The sequence below is a fragment of the Passer montanus genome, unplaced genomic scaffold, assembly GCF_014805655.1.
Source record: "Passer montanus isolate IOZ18808 unplaced genomic scaffold, ASM1480565v1 scaffold37, whole genome shotgun sequence".
NCBI classification, from domain to species: domain Eukaryota; kingdom Metazoa; phylum Chordata; class Aves; order Passeriformes; family Passeridae; genus Passer; species Passer montanus.
Window position 1 is genome coordinate 6,915,421 of NW_024368485.1, and position 15,573 is coordinate 6,930,993.

A 15,573-nucleotide genomic window follows, 5' to 3' on the forward strand; every position below is an offset into this window, starting at 1 on the left:
AGACTGGACACCCAATCCAGGGAGAAACCTGGGCAGAGCTCCACACTGACTGCTAGAGGACAGAGACAAGACACCACAGAGATGGGGAAGCCAAGACTGTACACAACCTTAGTGTTCATACTGCTTCATAGATCTGTGAAAATCATTTAACTACAAAACTTTAGGTAGAAAAATAACCGTAGATCTTGTCTACACATGTTATTAACACGGACTATTATTAACTGTTTAGTCAAGATACAGTGCAATACCTCTTTGAAATAAATTGCAAAGAGTCCAGAGAGAGAAAGAGCAAGAGTACCTCATTCCTGGCATTTTATAGTAACGTGGTATGGAATAGTTATCCACGGAGGTAAGTCAGAACAGCTACTGTACTTCCAAATGGAACCCAACTTAGTTCGTGGTAACTTCAAGCACAACCAAAGTCCTTGAGATGAGGCAAGCCAGAAGCAAGAGTTATCTAGACCTCAAGGAACTTTTCCTACGCCTTCAAATACAAATCTTAAATATGATCACAGCATTTTCATCCAATAAAAGAATAAGCCAAAGAAAGAAAAATAAATGTAAACCAAGTTTATTTTGCTCTTAAGTAGTGTTCTTTAAGCACTACAGCATGGTAAACAATGTAAATTAGTATAAGTCATCTCAAAAGCCAGTTTTTTTTTTTTTATTTTATGAGTTGTTAAAAAGATGCAGCCTATTCTAACAGGATAAATATTTTAACCATTTCACTTCGAGTTAATGAAGGCTCACAAATGAGCAACACTCCTCATTGAGGAAAACAAAAAGCTGTTGTCGACAAAGCGACAGCACACACACAAAAACAAAAGAACTGTGTAAAAATAACTAACTGTACTGTGTTCCCATACTCTTTAGAAGTTGCTTTACAATGGGATGATATGCACATGATCTTGCTGCAAACTTGCCATACAACTTGCAAATACACGTAGCCTATAGCCTTACCACTCAGTCCAGAAAGCTGCTAACTGATCAGAACAAACGCAGCACTAGGATCCTCTGCTTAACAATTAATTCAGTCTGCTTTACTCTTTACTTTTTCTCCTAGACTGCAGGACAGACTAGAAAGAAAATGACTCCGAATTAAAAATCGATACTCTTACAGGAAATTGTATTATTTTGCAATATAGTCTTTTACAAGTTACGCTTTGCCTATTTTCCCCTTAGCCACAAAATGGGCATGAAGTAATTACTTTGAAAATGCCTTAATTTTCAACTTCATGCAAATCTAAATAAAGATGACCAAACAAAAGCTTAAACAATGGAAGGATATTTCACAGAAAATTTCTTATACAAAAAACACATAAGAAAAAGGGCCACTAGGTGACATTTTAATTTACAAATTGGCATCATTTTGGTCAACAAATATCCAAGTGCTGTTTTCTTCTATCACAACAAAGTAGCTGTACAGAAAGAAAACTGCAAAACTTGTTTTATTTTTGTTTTAATCGCACATCTCCTCGGGAATCTCATGTGGATTAAGGATGCCAGGTACAGACATCTGAAGTTTATGCTTCTCCTCTTGAGCCTGCCGAAGGGCTGTTTCTCTCTCCTCCAAGAATAAGTCTGATGTGTCTTCACCTGCAAATTCCTGGGGTAATTCACATAAGAACATCAGTTTATTGTCAAGTGCTTCAGGCAGAGTAATAGCTTCCAAAATTACACAGGAAACATGTTCCCTTCCTGTCAAGAACATCAGTTTATTGTCAAGTGTAATAGCTTCAGGCAGAGTAATAGCTTCCAAAATTACACAGGAAACATGTTCCCTTCCTGTTCCCTGACAGGTGACTTGCGTGCTTTTCTGTCCCTAAGGTCACAACTAATATAAAGCAAAATTTAAAGATGTTCACCGTGTGTTACAGAATGGGATGCAGAGCCCAGCATCTGGAGTCTATCACCATTAAAGCAGAATCATTACAATTCTGAAATACCTGACAATTGCAGTCTCAAAACAAATTAACAAACTATTTCCTACAATCTTATCATTCTAACATCCTTAGAAAAAAAATAAAGGCATAGCATTAGTGTAGTGAATTTCAAAACTGGTCCCAATTCCAAGCAGAATGAAAAAAATCTGGTTTAAAACACCCCTATTTCCCATTAGATTAGTTCTGCAGTTGTTTCAACTTCAATTTGTTTTCAATTTCACACCTATTTCCCACCAGATTTAGTTTTGCAGTTGTCCTAAGACACAAGGATTGTGTGCACAATGTAGAACACAAGCAATGATGTTCAAACCCAATTTGTGAACTGAAATCCCAGTGAAATCATGAACACGACCCAGTCACAAGCCATTGGCCAGAGTTCTCACTGCATTTTAAAAAGATGCAAAATAACTTCTATTTCTCAAACAAGCACTGACTCCACACTGTCCAAAAGCTTTCCAACCCTATCCTGCTGAAAATTATTTTTAATTTCTTCAGAAAAGCATGCCCAACACACCTTGATTTGGACCAGGAAATCCCTTAGGTGCTCCTTGAAGGCAGGAATATCCTGGTTTAAACTGAAGAGTCCCGTTACGAACAGCTTGACCTGGGCACTGAGAGCAAACACATCAGTTAGAATTGCAAAAAGCAAAAACCCACTGAGCAACAGGAATGAATCATGGCAGACTTACTCTTGCAGGTGAGGAAATGCAGATTTGAGGAGATTAGCCACATACTCCTGAATAAACATTTGGTTGTTCACTGGATTTCCAGGGTTCAAAGGAGTACTTATCTTTCCCTCTTCTACCAAGTTGAACATGTAGGCCAGGATTGACGCATGCATTGTCAAACCTGCAAAGGCAGATCTCAGCACAGGATGGGTGCTTTTTTGTGGTGCTCAGGGGCTGCTGGGCAGCACCTGCCCCAGCCACAGCCCCGTGCTCACCTGCAGTGTGCGAGGTGTCTGTGACCACGGAGAAGATGTGCTGCAGGATGTCACAGAAATAGGTCTGGTAGAAGCTCTGGGCAGCCGTCTCCTCCTGCGCTACGTTCTGCAGCAGGGTGTAAAGGATCTGCAGTCCTGCAAACAGGCATTCAGAAAGTGACCAAGGGAACAGAATTCCAGCAGTGGCAGATGCTGGCCTTTCCAAAACAACAGGAATAGCCCAAGGAATCCTGATGGGCAGCAGGATGCACAGCATGGCACACGTGATGGCTTTGTGAGGCACTGCCCAGGCTGGCACCAGAGGGCTCTGCCTCCCAGACATGGCACACCCCTTCACATTCATTATCATCTCATCATAATATCATTATAATCTCATCATCTCATTATCATCTCATTATCATAAAGAGCCAATCACACCATTTGATGAGCAAAACCCTCTACCCAGACAAGTGTTGGCTATTTGAACAAGGAAAGATGTCTTAATGTTTCGATTTAAATGGAAACTTTAATTACTTAGGATGTTTTTCAGTTGAATTTCACCTTCTCCCCATCCCCAAATGGCCAAAAGAATCACTGGTTCCACAATTTTTTGTGGCATCATTTTAAGATGCTGCATCTGTTCAGCCATTTCAGAAGAGTGCCAATGCTCAGGTGGCAAAGAAAGCAAGAAGAAACTGTAACAGTGCTCTCTGCCAGCTACAGGAATGAATCAACAACCAAACATCTCAGCCCATCCATGGCTGACACCTTGGAGCTGAGACAGAGGAATTCTATCCCTGTGCAAATGCAGAAACATGTGAACAATATGTTAAGCTTGATTAAAGAAAAAGAAGAAAAAGAACAGCATTCTATCAGAAAACTTCTGATCTATATTAAACACTTCCATTTACCTGTATCTGCAACATTTCTCATTGTGTGTTTGAAAGCCCAAATAATAGAATCCAGGACAAGTTTGAACTGTGCAGGTGGAATGGCCAGGAAGGCTGGGAAGCAGTGAGAATTTACAGCCTGAAGTAGCAAGAAGAAGTTTGTTCTATGTTCAGGATATTCTTCAAAGTCCTAGAAGGGAAAGGGGAGAAAAGCCAAATCTCCTTAAGTTCCATCATAGCATCTTCCATTAAACAGAGCAAGGCACTATGTACTGTACACTTAGTGAGGAAATACTGGACTGATGGTTTCTTACACTTTAAATATTTATCAATTTTAGCAGTTTGTCCAACACTGACATTTGACTTCTGCCTGCTGCAGTGCAGCACTCCAAGGCCCGAGAAAAATGACTAATGGCTTAAATCAAGCGAAATATAAAGCAATTTAAGATATCTAACTAGACAGCTCAACCATAAAACAAGTACACTCATCTGAGCAGAAATTTTGTCAAGTGCCACAAACCACGACTGGAAAAAACCCCTAAATCCCAAGATCCCACACGATGCAGTGATTACAGGGAGATGTCTGCTCTCGTGTTTCAAACGTGAATACCTTGTTGATCATGTTTAACGTGCACTCAAAAACAGCATCGAAGATCTGAGGTATTTCAGCAGTGATGTGTCCCCCCAGCTTGTTGACAATGATGGCCATGGTACTGAGCACCTCGGGCTCGCGAGCGGCCGGCACGTTCCGCTGGTAGTCGATGAGAACTGCATCCAACAACGGAGGAACAAAGTTTTCAGCTACCTGGTTGGAAGAGTAAGCCAGGTTATAGCACAGCAGCTACCGGGCAGAGTCTCCAGCACAGTTAGCAGCCAAGTTAGTTGCTCCTTCAGTTACAGGTGATACTTTTCCTGGGGAAGCTGAAGTTCCCATCCTCTGTCTCCATCTTAAATCTCCTTGTTTCCCTTTAAGATTACTCTCAGCTAAAATTAACTGAAGTATCTCAAGCATTGCTCAGGCTTACCTCCTTTAATTCCACTTCCTCCTTTATATTTTACACACCTCCTGAAGCAATTTCCTGTGACCAACAACTGAACACAAACCAGAGCTCTTCCCAATTCTGCCTTAGGAGTTATTTGTACAAAATCCATCCACTTACCATCTGCGGATCATTGGACCTGCTCACCCAGCCAGAAATTAATTTTAAAGTTTCCCTTTTTACAGTCCTCATACTTCTAATCAAGGGCTGCTTTGTTACCATTTCACCTGGAAAATTTTAAAGCTTCAGTTAATTGTGTGAGGTGCCAAAAAACGCCAAAAAAACTCAAATCAAACAAGCAAACAAAAAAAACCAAAACAAACCCCCCAGAAATAAAAACAAACAACCTAGGAAAAAAAAACACCAAAAAAACCCAATACATCAAATAAAAACCCCACCAAATTGACTTGATATTAACAGCAAATACTTGACTGTTATATCTGAATGACAAGGACTATTAAAGACTTCCTTTGCTTTTAATCTTTGCCAGTTGTAAAAACATTCTTGGGAGTCAACTGCAATCAGAGCAGTTGCTGCTCTAGGAGCTCACCAGGCCCTCAGCCCCCAGCAACTGCTTCCCCAACTTCAGTGTGCCTGGCAATGATGAATTCTGGCCATTAGATCAGCTGAATGAAAAGTTATTGATTTCTGTGCCAGTTCTACTCGGAATTCCGAGAAGCCATTCAAGGTAAACCAGCTGTGCAGTTACCAAGCTGCATTTAACATCCCAGTTTCCAGGTACATCTTGTGCACTGGCCAGAAAACTGGGCACAGCACAGAATTCAGCAAGTGACTCATTTCATCCTGTAATGACTACAGAAGCACATTCTGCTGAGATGCCACAGGCCCTAAGTTAGCTGGTAAAAATAAGGGAGGTAATTGAGAATTCCTTCTGTGATTGCAAGCCTGGTTTACCACGACTTTCAGGCATCTTCACTCATTACATTCCTGCAAGACAGCCTTGTAGCTGCACACTCTCATCCCAAAAGCCTGCTGACATTTTCTGAAGCAATGAACGAGATCCTCTTTACAGACAGTCCTTGAACACTCAAAACCAGAGCAAGGTAAAGGAACAAAGGCTACACTGCATCTCAGTTCTGAGGGAGCATCCCTGGTGTTCTGCATTCTCCTAAACTTCATCACTTACAGATGTTTCTTCCTCCCTCTAAAGCTGGGAGTTCTTTATTTGAATACAACATCTGTTAACAAGCAAAGATTTAAGTGGGCACTTCCAGTCCTTCTCCACTCTCCCAAACAGTAAAATTAACCCAAGTGGGATGTACTCTGGAACCCAAGGGCAGACACTGCTAAACCCCATTTTCAGGAAGAACATTCCATTTCTTACCATTAGCCTGAATAGCTGCAGAAATATTTTCACTTAGGCACTTGTACACATTCAGCATATCTAAATAAATTCTTCCAAGCTGAATCACAAAGGGGTGGCCAACTGCTTTACATGCTCGTACATTGGTTTTCAGAATGCTACCAAGCTGCTTCACTGTTTCAGGATCCTTTAGAATGTCAACGTTCTGTGAAAAAAAAATAAAGAGTTCATCTTCATTAGTGAATACAACCACCCTTTGGCTTTCAATATAAAAGCCTAAATTTAAACAACTGATTTTATACACTGCCTTAAAGAACAGATCACTCCAATTTATGGACTTTTTACAGAGATCCTGCAGTTTATTTCATGGCGTTTGCCACTACCTCCAACAGAGTCAGGATAAAACTTCATTTCATTCTGCTTTTCTGCAGAATTATTTTGGTGCAGTGCATTACTCTAGTTAGAGAAAAATGGAAAACTAAGGAGATCAAGAAGTTGAAAACAGATAGAAGGGGTCCAATGGAAATGCAGTATGTTCTTGGGAGAAGTCAGGGTAGGAAGAGTAATTCAAGCTTGCTTAAGGTTCAGGCCCTTAATTAGATTAACTGCAAATGGATTGTCTCTTGTGAAGTGCAAGACTGTTGTTTTTTAATGTGTAGAGATAAAAGTATTTTCAGAAGACTGAAAGAAATAGAAGATAAAGTAAGAAAATATGTACTTTAAGAGACTAGTGAGAGCAGAAAGGAAAAACAGTGAACAGCATTTTTAGCATTTTAACTTTTCTTTTACCCAAAAGCCAAGTGAAAGTGAGGCATTAGAAAAAACTACTGAAATAATTCTGTACAGTGACAGATTGTACTTTAAATCAGATTTAAATAGGCATTTATTTTGTCATTTAAGTCTCCTCTCAAAACAACACCTTCATTGCCACACCAATCTCTGTCTCAGCCACCATATAATGAAGTCCAGCCCAACTCTGTGCCCTTAATGTGAAAAATACAACCAGGAGAGGGCAAACGTTTAGCAGGGCTTTTGACCTGAACACAGGAGACACTAAAATGGAAGAGCTCACCTTTGTTGCCTGCTGAATGATGCTGTCCCACACCTGGTTGGGCAGCAACATGTACTTTTCTATCAGATGCTCCTGCACACTCTGGTCTGTCTGTGCCCCGATCATGTATCCAACTGCTTCATAAAATGTGTGCACCTGAGGGGAACAGCCACACACAAGCACCAAGGTTAAAAAGCACCAAGGAAAAACTCAGTTCTACCAGACACGTTTGAACTGTGTGCACTGGCTCCCAACAATCCTGGGAGTATGTTTTTCCAGGTGTCAGATCCACTCTGCCTGAAGTTTCTTTCACTACATTGGTGCAGGTGCACACTGCTCTCATTTCATGAGCCATGCCCTTCCCAGACAGATTTCCCCTTCCTTTTTTGGAAAGCACTGGATTTTGCATTTGCCCTTTTTGGATTGCTCCTCTCTCTCTCCTTCCCAAATACAAGAGCTGCAAGAATATACTGTTATAGTAAGATATTGCTCTTTCCCAAAGCACAATCACCAAATTACACGCAGTGACTTCTTGAAGACATTCCAGAAATCAGAATTCCAACTAAATGCACTTTAATTCTCCTTCCAAACATTAAGACATCTCAGCAATGCATCTTGATCATGGTGTTCATACCCTGACACTATTCCTAATAAAAACTAAAGAATATAATTCAACCCTTACAAAACACCCCTACATTTCAACAGGAAGGAAATGTGCATTAATCTTCAGGAATTACCCACAACTCCAACGGAACCCACCTGTTGTGGCTGAAGGTCACAGATGATTGTGTTAATGTTGTTCAGGATTTCATCAATAAATGGCATGACCTCTCCCACCTGAACCTGGACAAAGTGTCGGCGGCATTTTTGTGCTATTTTTATGAAGGTATCACAAGCCATGTCCTGGACACCATCGTGGGTTTCTAAACGAAATTCAGGCAGTTATTGATTTGTATTTTTTCCTCTCCATGTACAGGCATTTCTTAAAATAATTAAAACAGCAAATTTTAAAAAGCAGATAATTACCATGCATAAATTCAAACAGCTTGTTGACTACTGTCTTCAAAAATTTCCAGTGAGCTCTCAAAAAGCGTGGGTATTGACCTACTATATACATTATATTTGATGCAATAATGGCTTTATTGTCCTTTCCTCGCTTTTGTTCGCAGAGTCCCAGGAGATCCTAAAACACAACAGACTCTTAAGTTTCCTCCTCAAGTTTGTCTAGTTCCATCAAAAGCATTACAAGCATAACATCCTATAAGCAGCTATATTAAAGGTGGTTGCCCACAATACAGCTCAAAATGCAAATGAAGAAATAAAAACCCAAACGAGTGCATTAAGATCGGGGCGATGCAACCATTTAAGTTTTATCCAAACCCTGATCACTGTGTTTGAAACTAAGGAAGTCCATTTTAAATTATAACTAAGGAATCCTGCAGGGGGAGTTCAACAAGCCTCACAGTACTCAATACTGGCTGAGTAGCTGACAGATAAAAATACAGACTCCACATCAAATAGAAATTAAACTACATCTTCTGTATGACTGAAAACGAAATATTCTGTAAGCATCTTTGTATGAGTTTTTAAAGTCTGTTACTCTCATAAAAACATTATCCACATTATCCAAGCTTTGAGTTTGATCAATGACTACACAGATACAGCAAAAGAGCAAGGTGTTAGGCTAGTTACAGTCATGGGCTACTTTGCACTCTGCTGTATTTCATAAGCAATCCCTTTCCATCTCTTGTGCATCCCCAAGGAACACGTTTCATCATAAATTAAATTTTATCTGATGAAAAGACCACTTGGATCAATGCATTGTTCATCACTAACTTATCCATCACCCCTAAACTCAGGATGGAAGACTTCCCACTCATTTGTTCTTCTCCACCAGGGAGCTTCCTAAGATCCCAGAGCAGTATTTCTGCAAGCTTGGTTTCCCCAGCACAACCTGCAGTCAGCTGTGCCCCACATACCTTAATCACTGTGACCAGGAACCTCTTCTCATCCTCCTCGTGCATGGCGCCGCTGATGGAGCCGATGGCCCAGCACAGCGTGTTCAGGTTCTTCCAGGACCACTCTGTTCCATTCACCTGATTGTGAAGCTTTTCAGTCATAATTCTTTCCGTGTCTGCATAGTCCAGATGTGTGAGATAAACTGAAAGACATCAACGTGGAACCCTCTAAAGCAGCAGCCTGGAGCTCAACTCCAGAAGCACTTACACAAAAACCCACTGAAGCTCTCAGGTGAAAGTGTCCTGTCTCCTTCCTGAAGCTATGACAGCACGAGGCAGAAATTCAAATTATTTTAAAAATGGACAATAAATTTCATTGAGAATTTAAGTTCTAAGCAAAACATCACATGCAGGTGATGTGAAAAGTCTAAATCAAGGCATGTCCCACGTGGTACCAAGGCAAATTTTTATCAAAAGGCATCTGTACTGATGGGCTGTAGGGAATATGGGATTGGCTGCCTATGGGGGACATTATACAGTGTGTAAGCCCACACATTTTCTTCAGCTCTGTTTTTACTGCTGGTTGCAATAAGCCATGATTAAAGTGGAGCTGTGCTCCTGAACAGGTCTAGGTGGAAGATTCAGGTATCACAACTCAGTCACTTGCATCAGCCCCTAATAGGATTAGTGCCTCCAATATAAAACTCTAAATCCCAGCAAGTCAAGAGCAATTTATGGCCAGGTTCAGAAATAGATTTTTACTGTACCACAGAATACAGCTTCCACCACATTCTCCTCCCATTTTTTTTTTTCCTTCTCCCAGTGAATCTTACAGGTAACACAACATAAGCAATACAAACCTGACCTGCATTTTCATAGAAATACTCTTGTATCTGGCAAAACAACTTAGGCTCAGGATATACATTATTGTTCCATGAAACAAAAATGGTTTTCACATTTCACACACAAATGTATTAAAACAATTTAACACTGGCTATAGCTACATCCCCAGCAGACAGGTGAGAATAAAAATACCCACTACACCCAGATTCACTTTGCATCTCACAAGCTTTCCAACACACACATTCCTAGTGCATCAACCTTATGCTCAACACTCAGTGTTCCCATCTGCATTTGAGAAAATAAATTTAATATTGAACAATGTCCTGAGTATCTGACAGCTCTACTCCCTTTGCTCCCTCAAGTTATGATGTGGACTCTCAATGTTGTTTCCTGCCTCAAAAAACTCATTATCACTGCAATACCTAAGGACAAAAATTAAGAAGTGTATTACTACTCCATCAGGTTATAAACACTACAAGCCTCAAGCAGGAAACTTCAGAGCAGCCAGTGCCTCCTCCCTTTCCAGCCTGTGTAGCACTCCTTGCTGATAACCATTTCACCCACACAATACCTCAGATGCTCAGATAACATGATGCAGCTGCACAAACCCACAGCACACCAACTGCAGCCAGTTCACTTACCCAACGTTTCTCTCATGTTTTTATACAAGTTTATGGAATCCGTGTCCTTCATGAATTCCCGGACTACCTCCCCTTGATCATTCTCCACAACCAGGACTTCCTCAGGCTTGGCCATGCGGCTGACCATGAGCAACCGAACCTGGGGGAAGTCAGAACTCCATCAAACTGCAGCCACCAACACCCTCCCAGCTGCACAAGGGTGTCCAGAGCACTCTGCCCAGGCAGCCTCAGCCACGCACAGGTTACATCCACCTAAACAGAAATGTCAGCTAACAAGGATCAGCTAACAAATGTCAGCTTCTTCTATTGAAGATAGATCCTGTTGACTTCTCTCCCGCCAATCAACAAGCAGAGTACTTTAAGAAACCCCAACCTATGTAGTATTTATGCTACAATAGTAAGTTCAAAATGCTTATGTCATATTAGCGGTCTTTTAAAGACCACTTTTCCCAAACACATGTTTTCTTCCAACTCTAACACCCCAGCCTTTTTGTTTACAGAAACTGCTTAATACAGATTTATGTTAAAAAAAAGCTGAAATCACATTAATTATCTTATTATATACTGATGTCATCATTGACTCTTTAACTAAAAGGCTGAAATATGACATTAATTATTATATCCTGGTGTCAAAGTATTTTCACATTGATTCTGTAGCTAGAGTTGAATCAACTATCGGTAACACTAAGGTGAATTTTCTTATGTCACGCCTTACACGAAGTGAAATCTCTAACTCACACACAGGATCTGAATCTGCAGGGAGCCTTCCCTTGAGCAGGGATTACCTTGGACAACACAGGCAAATACAGCTGTCTCCTTGGAGGAACATCGAAGTGTTGGCTCCCCGAAAGCAGCGGCGAAGCCGACGTGGAGAACGGGCTTTCCCTGTAGAGCTCAGCAGCTAAATGGTTCCAATATTCCAGACAGATCTTGAAGATTTCAGTTTCTTCAACTTCTGATACCAACAACATGTAATGAAGAGCCTGGAAAAGAGTGGTTTGAACACCCAATGAGTGAGTATATCTGCAGATCAAACCACATGGCTTCAAGTTCAGTTATCCAAATCCTGACAAAATGCCAAATGAATCTGAGAGTTTGGAACAAGAGGCATTAACATTGCAATGACATTACTTACAGGTCAGAGTTGGGACTGGCAGAACAACTCCTGTCACTTACTGTTATTTCCAAAGTCTGTGTTGTTTTTAAATCTGAAATAGCCTAAAGACATCTTAGAAATGCCATCACCAAACCAGCCTGTTTGTAAATTATCAAACCCACAGCCTCTGGAGCTTCTGCAAGGCATTTTCAGAACCTCAGAAAAGCCTCACCAGCTGGTGTCAGTGATTGCTATTCTCTGGACTATTGCTGCTACTTTGTTCTGGATCCTTTGACCCTGGAATACTGCTCCTTTGCTTTCAGAGAAGTCTTCATCTACCAGAACATTTTCAACTTCTTTCCTGACAGAACAGCCAGAGCAGGCTGAGCAGGGAAAGCCACTGATGCAATTCTGACAAGCTCAGATACCAACCAGAGAAATTTAAACTTCACAGACAAACCCTTTTTGCCTAAGCTTATTATGCAGTCCCTGGTGAAAGATATCAAAGCAATTGCCCATTAGTGAACAAACAATGAAATTATAAAATCTGAAGGTATTTTCATAGCTTAAACACTTCAACATTAAGCACTTTGAAAGGTAAAGACCTGATACAGCATCTCCACCTACAGTGTCAAGAGGGACTCAGGACAGCCATACATTAGTCTTTACACATCAATTTCTCTTGGTAATATCATTCAAAATAATGATGTAGATTACTCTGCTAGTCCACAGAGATCCAGTGAATCCATGGAATGATTTCAGCTGCTGCATCCAAAGTGCAGGAATTAACAGGTTAGAATGACACACAGCTTTTTAAAGTAAACCTGTACTTAGGTTCTATTACACCAGAGCTTACAGAAGTTTTATTTGCAACCATTTTAGGCAGGCATAAGAACTTTGTTAAACATTTCAAGCCTGAAAGTCTTCAGAATCCACTTTTGTAAATGTCTTTTTACACAGGTCTTCCCAGTACAGCCTCAGTGTAAGCAGAAACTTGAGCCTTGAGCTGTGGTAGGGCTCTGCCACTGGCACAAGTTTTTTATTGTACAGAAAGTCTCATCCCTGAAGACTACTTAAAGCTTTCCAGTTGGGAAATGGAAAAAAAAAAAAAAAAGGCAAACTAGGCAAGAAGCTGCATCAGGATGGAGGAACTGGCCTAGAGCATGTGCTGGATCCTAGAGAGCAGCTCTGGGTGCTCAGTGAAGACACAGACTGATGAAGTCATAGCAATGCAGCTTCTTCATGTGAGAGTTAAACAGAACATGTAAACCCATGGAACAACAATATATTCATTTACTTTGAAGCACTATTTGACACTTCCACGCAGGAGCAAGTAAGAACAGGGTGAGAGAGTTAAGTTTTCAGACATTGCACTGGTAAAGGATGACTGAAAACAGAATGTCATGGAAGCATACTAGGAAACAAACCTTTTGAGGGGGTTTGTATTTGTGAGCTTTTTTTTTCTCTTACCAACTTTAATTACTGTGATCTAGAAATTCCATTAATACCCATCCTTTGAGCAGGAGAACACACCTGCTACATTTCTAAAGCAGATAAACCAAGCTCCTTACCTCCATTAGTGTTTCCCTCAGATTTAACCTTTTTTCTATAAGTAGGCCATGCTCCTTGAGGAACGTGCAGAGGAACAAACTGAGATTCTGAATGAAGTTCTGCTCATCATCTTTTCCATTGGAGTATGCAAGTCGGATATTGGTATTTAAAGGAAGCATCTAACAAAAAGAAAGCATCAAGAATTTCTCTTTTTATACACAACAACAAATATGTTGCCCTTTGTTTTTTATAAAGAACCTTCAAGATGGACCAACATTGCCAAGAGAGGAAAAGACTGTTACAAAAACCCCCTTCACCCATCCACTTATGATATAAATACACTGAGGAAGGGACTCAGGTACCTGAATCTGAACTGCTCAGAGGGGAATCATCAAATGATATAAATTTGATGTATGGCTTTTAGTGAGAAATGCTTCTATCTGTGCCAAAAATTAAAAAGAATCTTGCAGAAGTTAGGTCAGTTTAGGTCTTGAGACACATAGTTCACATTTCCCCATGAGACAGTCCAAGGGCTCAAAATATCTCTCAAATTAATCAAATCAATAGAGCAGAAATACAGCTGCAATCAAGCTCACAAAAACACACTTGGCATCTTCTGATCAAGCCACAAATACCACCAAAGAACAATACTTTTCCCATCAAGAGCTCTATAATGAACATAAACCTGTCAACTTTCTACAGAAATGGATTTTGTGACACGAAATTCAACAGCAGATTTCTGATAAACATTTACCTGTTTTAACTGCATCATGGTCAGTGTAAAAAGTGTTACAAACTGTTCTTCATACTGGCTTACACTGACACCTGCAATCTCTGTGAGGCACTTCAAAGAGACATTTCGAAACATGGGAACATTTAAGAACTGTTGAGGGAAGGAAAAAAAATAAAGAGCATTACAGAAGTGTTGTACAGCTTTTCTGCAGCTTGTATTTAGATTTAAAAGCTATCATTTTTTTGCAGGAATACCTTGTATATTAGTGTGCTGATTAACTTGGTCTCAAATATATATCCCAGAGGAATCCAGTTCAGAAATCGTAGCAAAGTTTCCAAAGTTGCATGGACTAAGGGAGCGTTTTGGGAGTTCTCCTGTAAATGACAATGTAGAGTTTATGGCATTGTGACACTCTCAGGGACAAAGGAGAGAATTTTGAAAACATCATTAAAGACATGTGACTTACCATCACAAACTGACACAGTTGAAATATCTGAGAGAATTCATTGCACATGCTGTAAAATAAAATAATTGAAAACTAAGCATTTCTACAATTCATAAATCAAAATATCTGTGCCCACAGGACAGGTCCTTAAGACCTACACCCATGGAGGCATTCTAAAGCCACCTGGCTTATCCCCATTTTCATGGTCATAATACATATTTGAGGTAGCTTGAAGCCTGTGCCTGCAAATTCTAAGGAAAGAAGGAAATACAATCAATCAATGCTGAATGCTGTGTTAAAAACGTAAGAACCATCAGTCAACAGATGCTACCTGCAGCAAGGTACAAATCCCTGTGTGTACAAAATGAAACTGGGGATCCCCTAGGAGTAGTGCTTCAAAGAAAAATCAGTAACCCTCTTGGGCTCAGAAATGGAATTACACAGCTGTATGTGTTCACACAAAGGCTCCAAGTGAGAGCAACAAGCAGCAAGCACAAAGTCTACTCTGCTCATGAAGATTTTAAACAGATATACTTGCCTGTCTTTCAAATGCTTAGCTTTTACTTGAGTAATCTGGCCACTGGAGAAATCAAACACTTCCTCACTGAGCAGCTTCAGGATGACCATGTTGTTCTGGCAGAGGCTCTCACTGGTCCTGCTGGCCCCCACGATGTCGCTGATGAACGTGGGCCAGTGCTTCGGCCACTCCTGCTTCAGGATCTGCCAAGGCAGCAGCCCCCGTGAGACACACAGCAAAGGCACACACCCCACTACAGGCTTTAAAGTGTCATGAGTCTGGCTTACCTGAACAAGAATCATATTCAGTTTGCCAATATACACTTTCTCTTTCTGGAAAAGAGAAGAGAGGAGTCAGGTTTTGCATAACGCTCCCCTCCCTCATCCTCCCCTGAGGATTCCTCACTTACTTCTACACACGTTGGGTCAGATGAGGTCTTGATAATTAGGCCAACAACGTATTTTTTAATACCTGCAGAAGAGGAAGGGATTTATTTTCAGCTATGCCAGATCTCGCAGATGTAGCAACAAGTATTTCTGAATTCAGATTCTTCATGCTTTTAAACCAGAAACACCTCTAACAGGCCAGGTAAGCCTGAGTCAGTGAGCAACCTTCTTGT

General features: G+C 40.6%; 1 protein-coding gene across 5 annotated transcripts in view; it reads right to left on the reverse strand.

Moving 5' to 3' along the window:
• Window positions 1-555: 555 nt before the first annotated feature.
• Window positions 556-15,573, reverse strand: part of XPO1 (exportin 1) — a 34,020-nt gene continuing 19,002 nt past the window's right edge. For 4 of the 5 annotated variants that reach the window (XM_039716922.1, XM_039716923.1, XM_039716924.1 and 1 more), the window contains 21 exons: window positions 15,364-15,425; window positions 15,242-15,286; window positions 14,976-15,157; window positions 14,459-14,507; window positions 14,247-14,366; window positions 14,014-14,142; window positions 13,280-13,438; window positions 11,398-11,595; window positions 10,613-10,751; window positions 9,150-9,331; window positions 8,197-8,353; window positions 7,930-8,093; window positions 7,192-7,326; window positions 6,141-6,324; window positions 4,916-5,022; window positions 4,366-4,560; window positions 3,777-3,945; window positions 2,887-3,021; window positions 2,633-2,792; window positions 2,458-2,554; window positions 1,460-1,606 (listed from right to left, as the gene is read on the reverse strand). In XM_039716922.1, the coding sequence (XP_039572856.1) occupies window positions 1,460-1,606; window positions 2,458-2,554; window positions 2,633-2,792; window positions 2,887-3,021; window positions 3,777-3,945; window positions 4,366-4,560; window positions 4,916-5,022; window positions 6,141-6,324; window positions 7,192-7,326; window positions 7,930-8,093; window positions 8,197-8,353; window positions 9,150-9,331; window positions 10,613-10,751; window positions 11,398-11,595; window positions 13,280-13,438; window positions 14,014-14,142; window positions 14,247-14,366; window positions 14,459-14,507; window positions 14,976-15,157; window positions 15,242-15,286; window positions 15,364-15,425 (2,915 nt within the window). Of the gene's footprint in view, window positions 1,607-2,457; window positions 2,555-2,632; window positions 2,793-2,886; window positions 3,022-3,776; window positions 3,946-4,365; window positions 4,561-4,915; window positions 5,023-6,140; window positions 6,325-7,191; window positions 7,327-7,929; window positions 8,094-8,196; window positions 8,354-9,149; window positions 9,332-10,612; window positions 10,752-11,397; window positions 11,596-13,279; window positions 13,439-14,013; window positions 14,143-14,246; window positions 14,367-14,458; window positions 14,508-14,975; window positions 15,158-15,241; window positions 15,287-15,363; window positions 15,426-15,573 lie in introns of all 5 variants that reach the window. The other variant, XM_039716927.1, reaches the window with a different exon arrangement.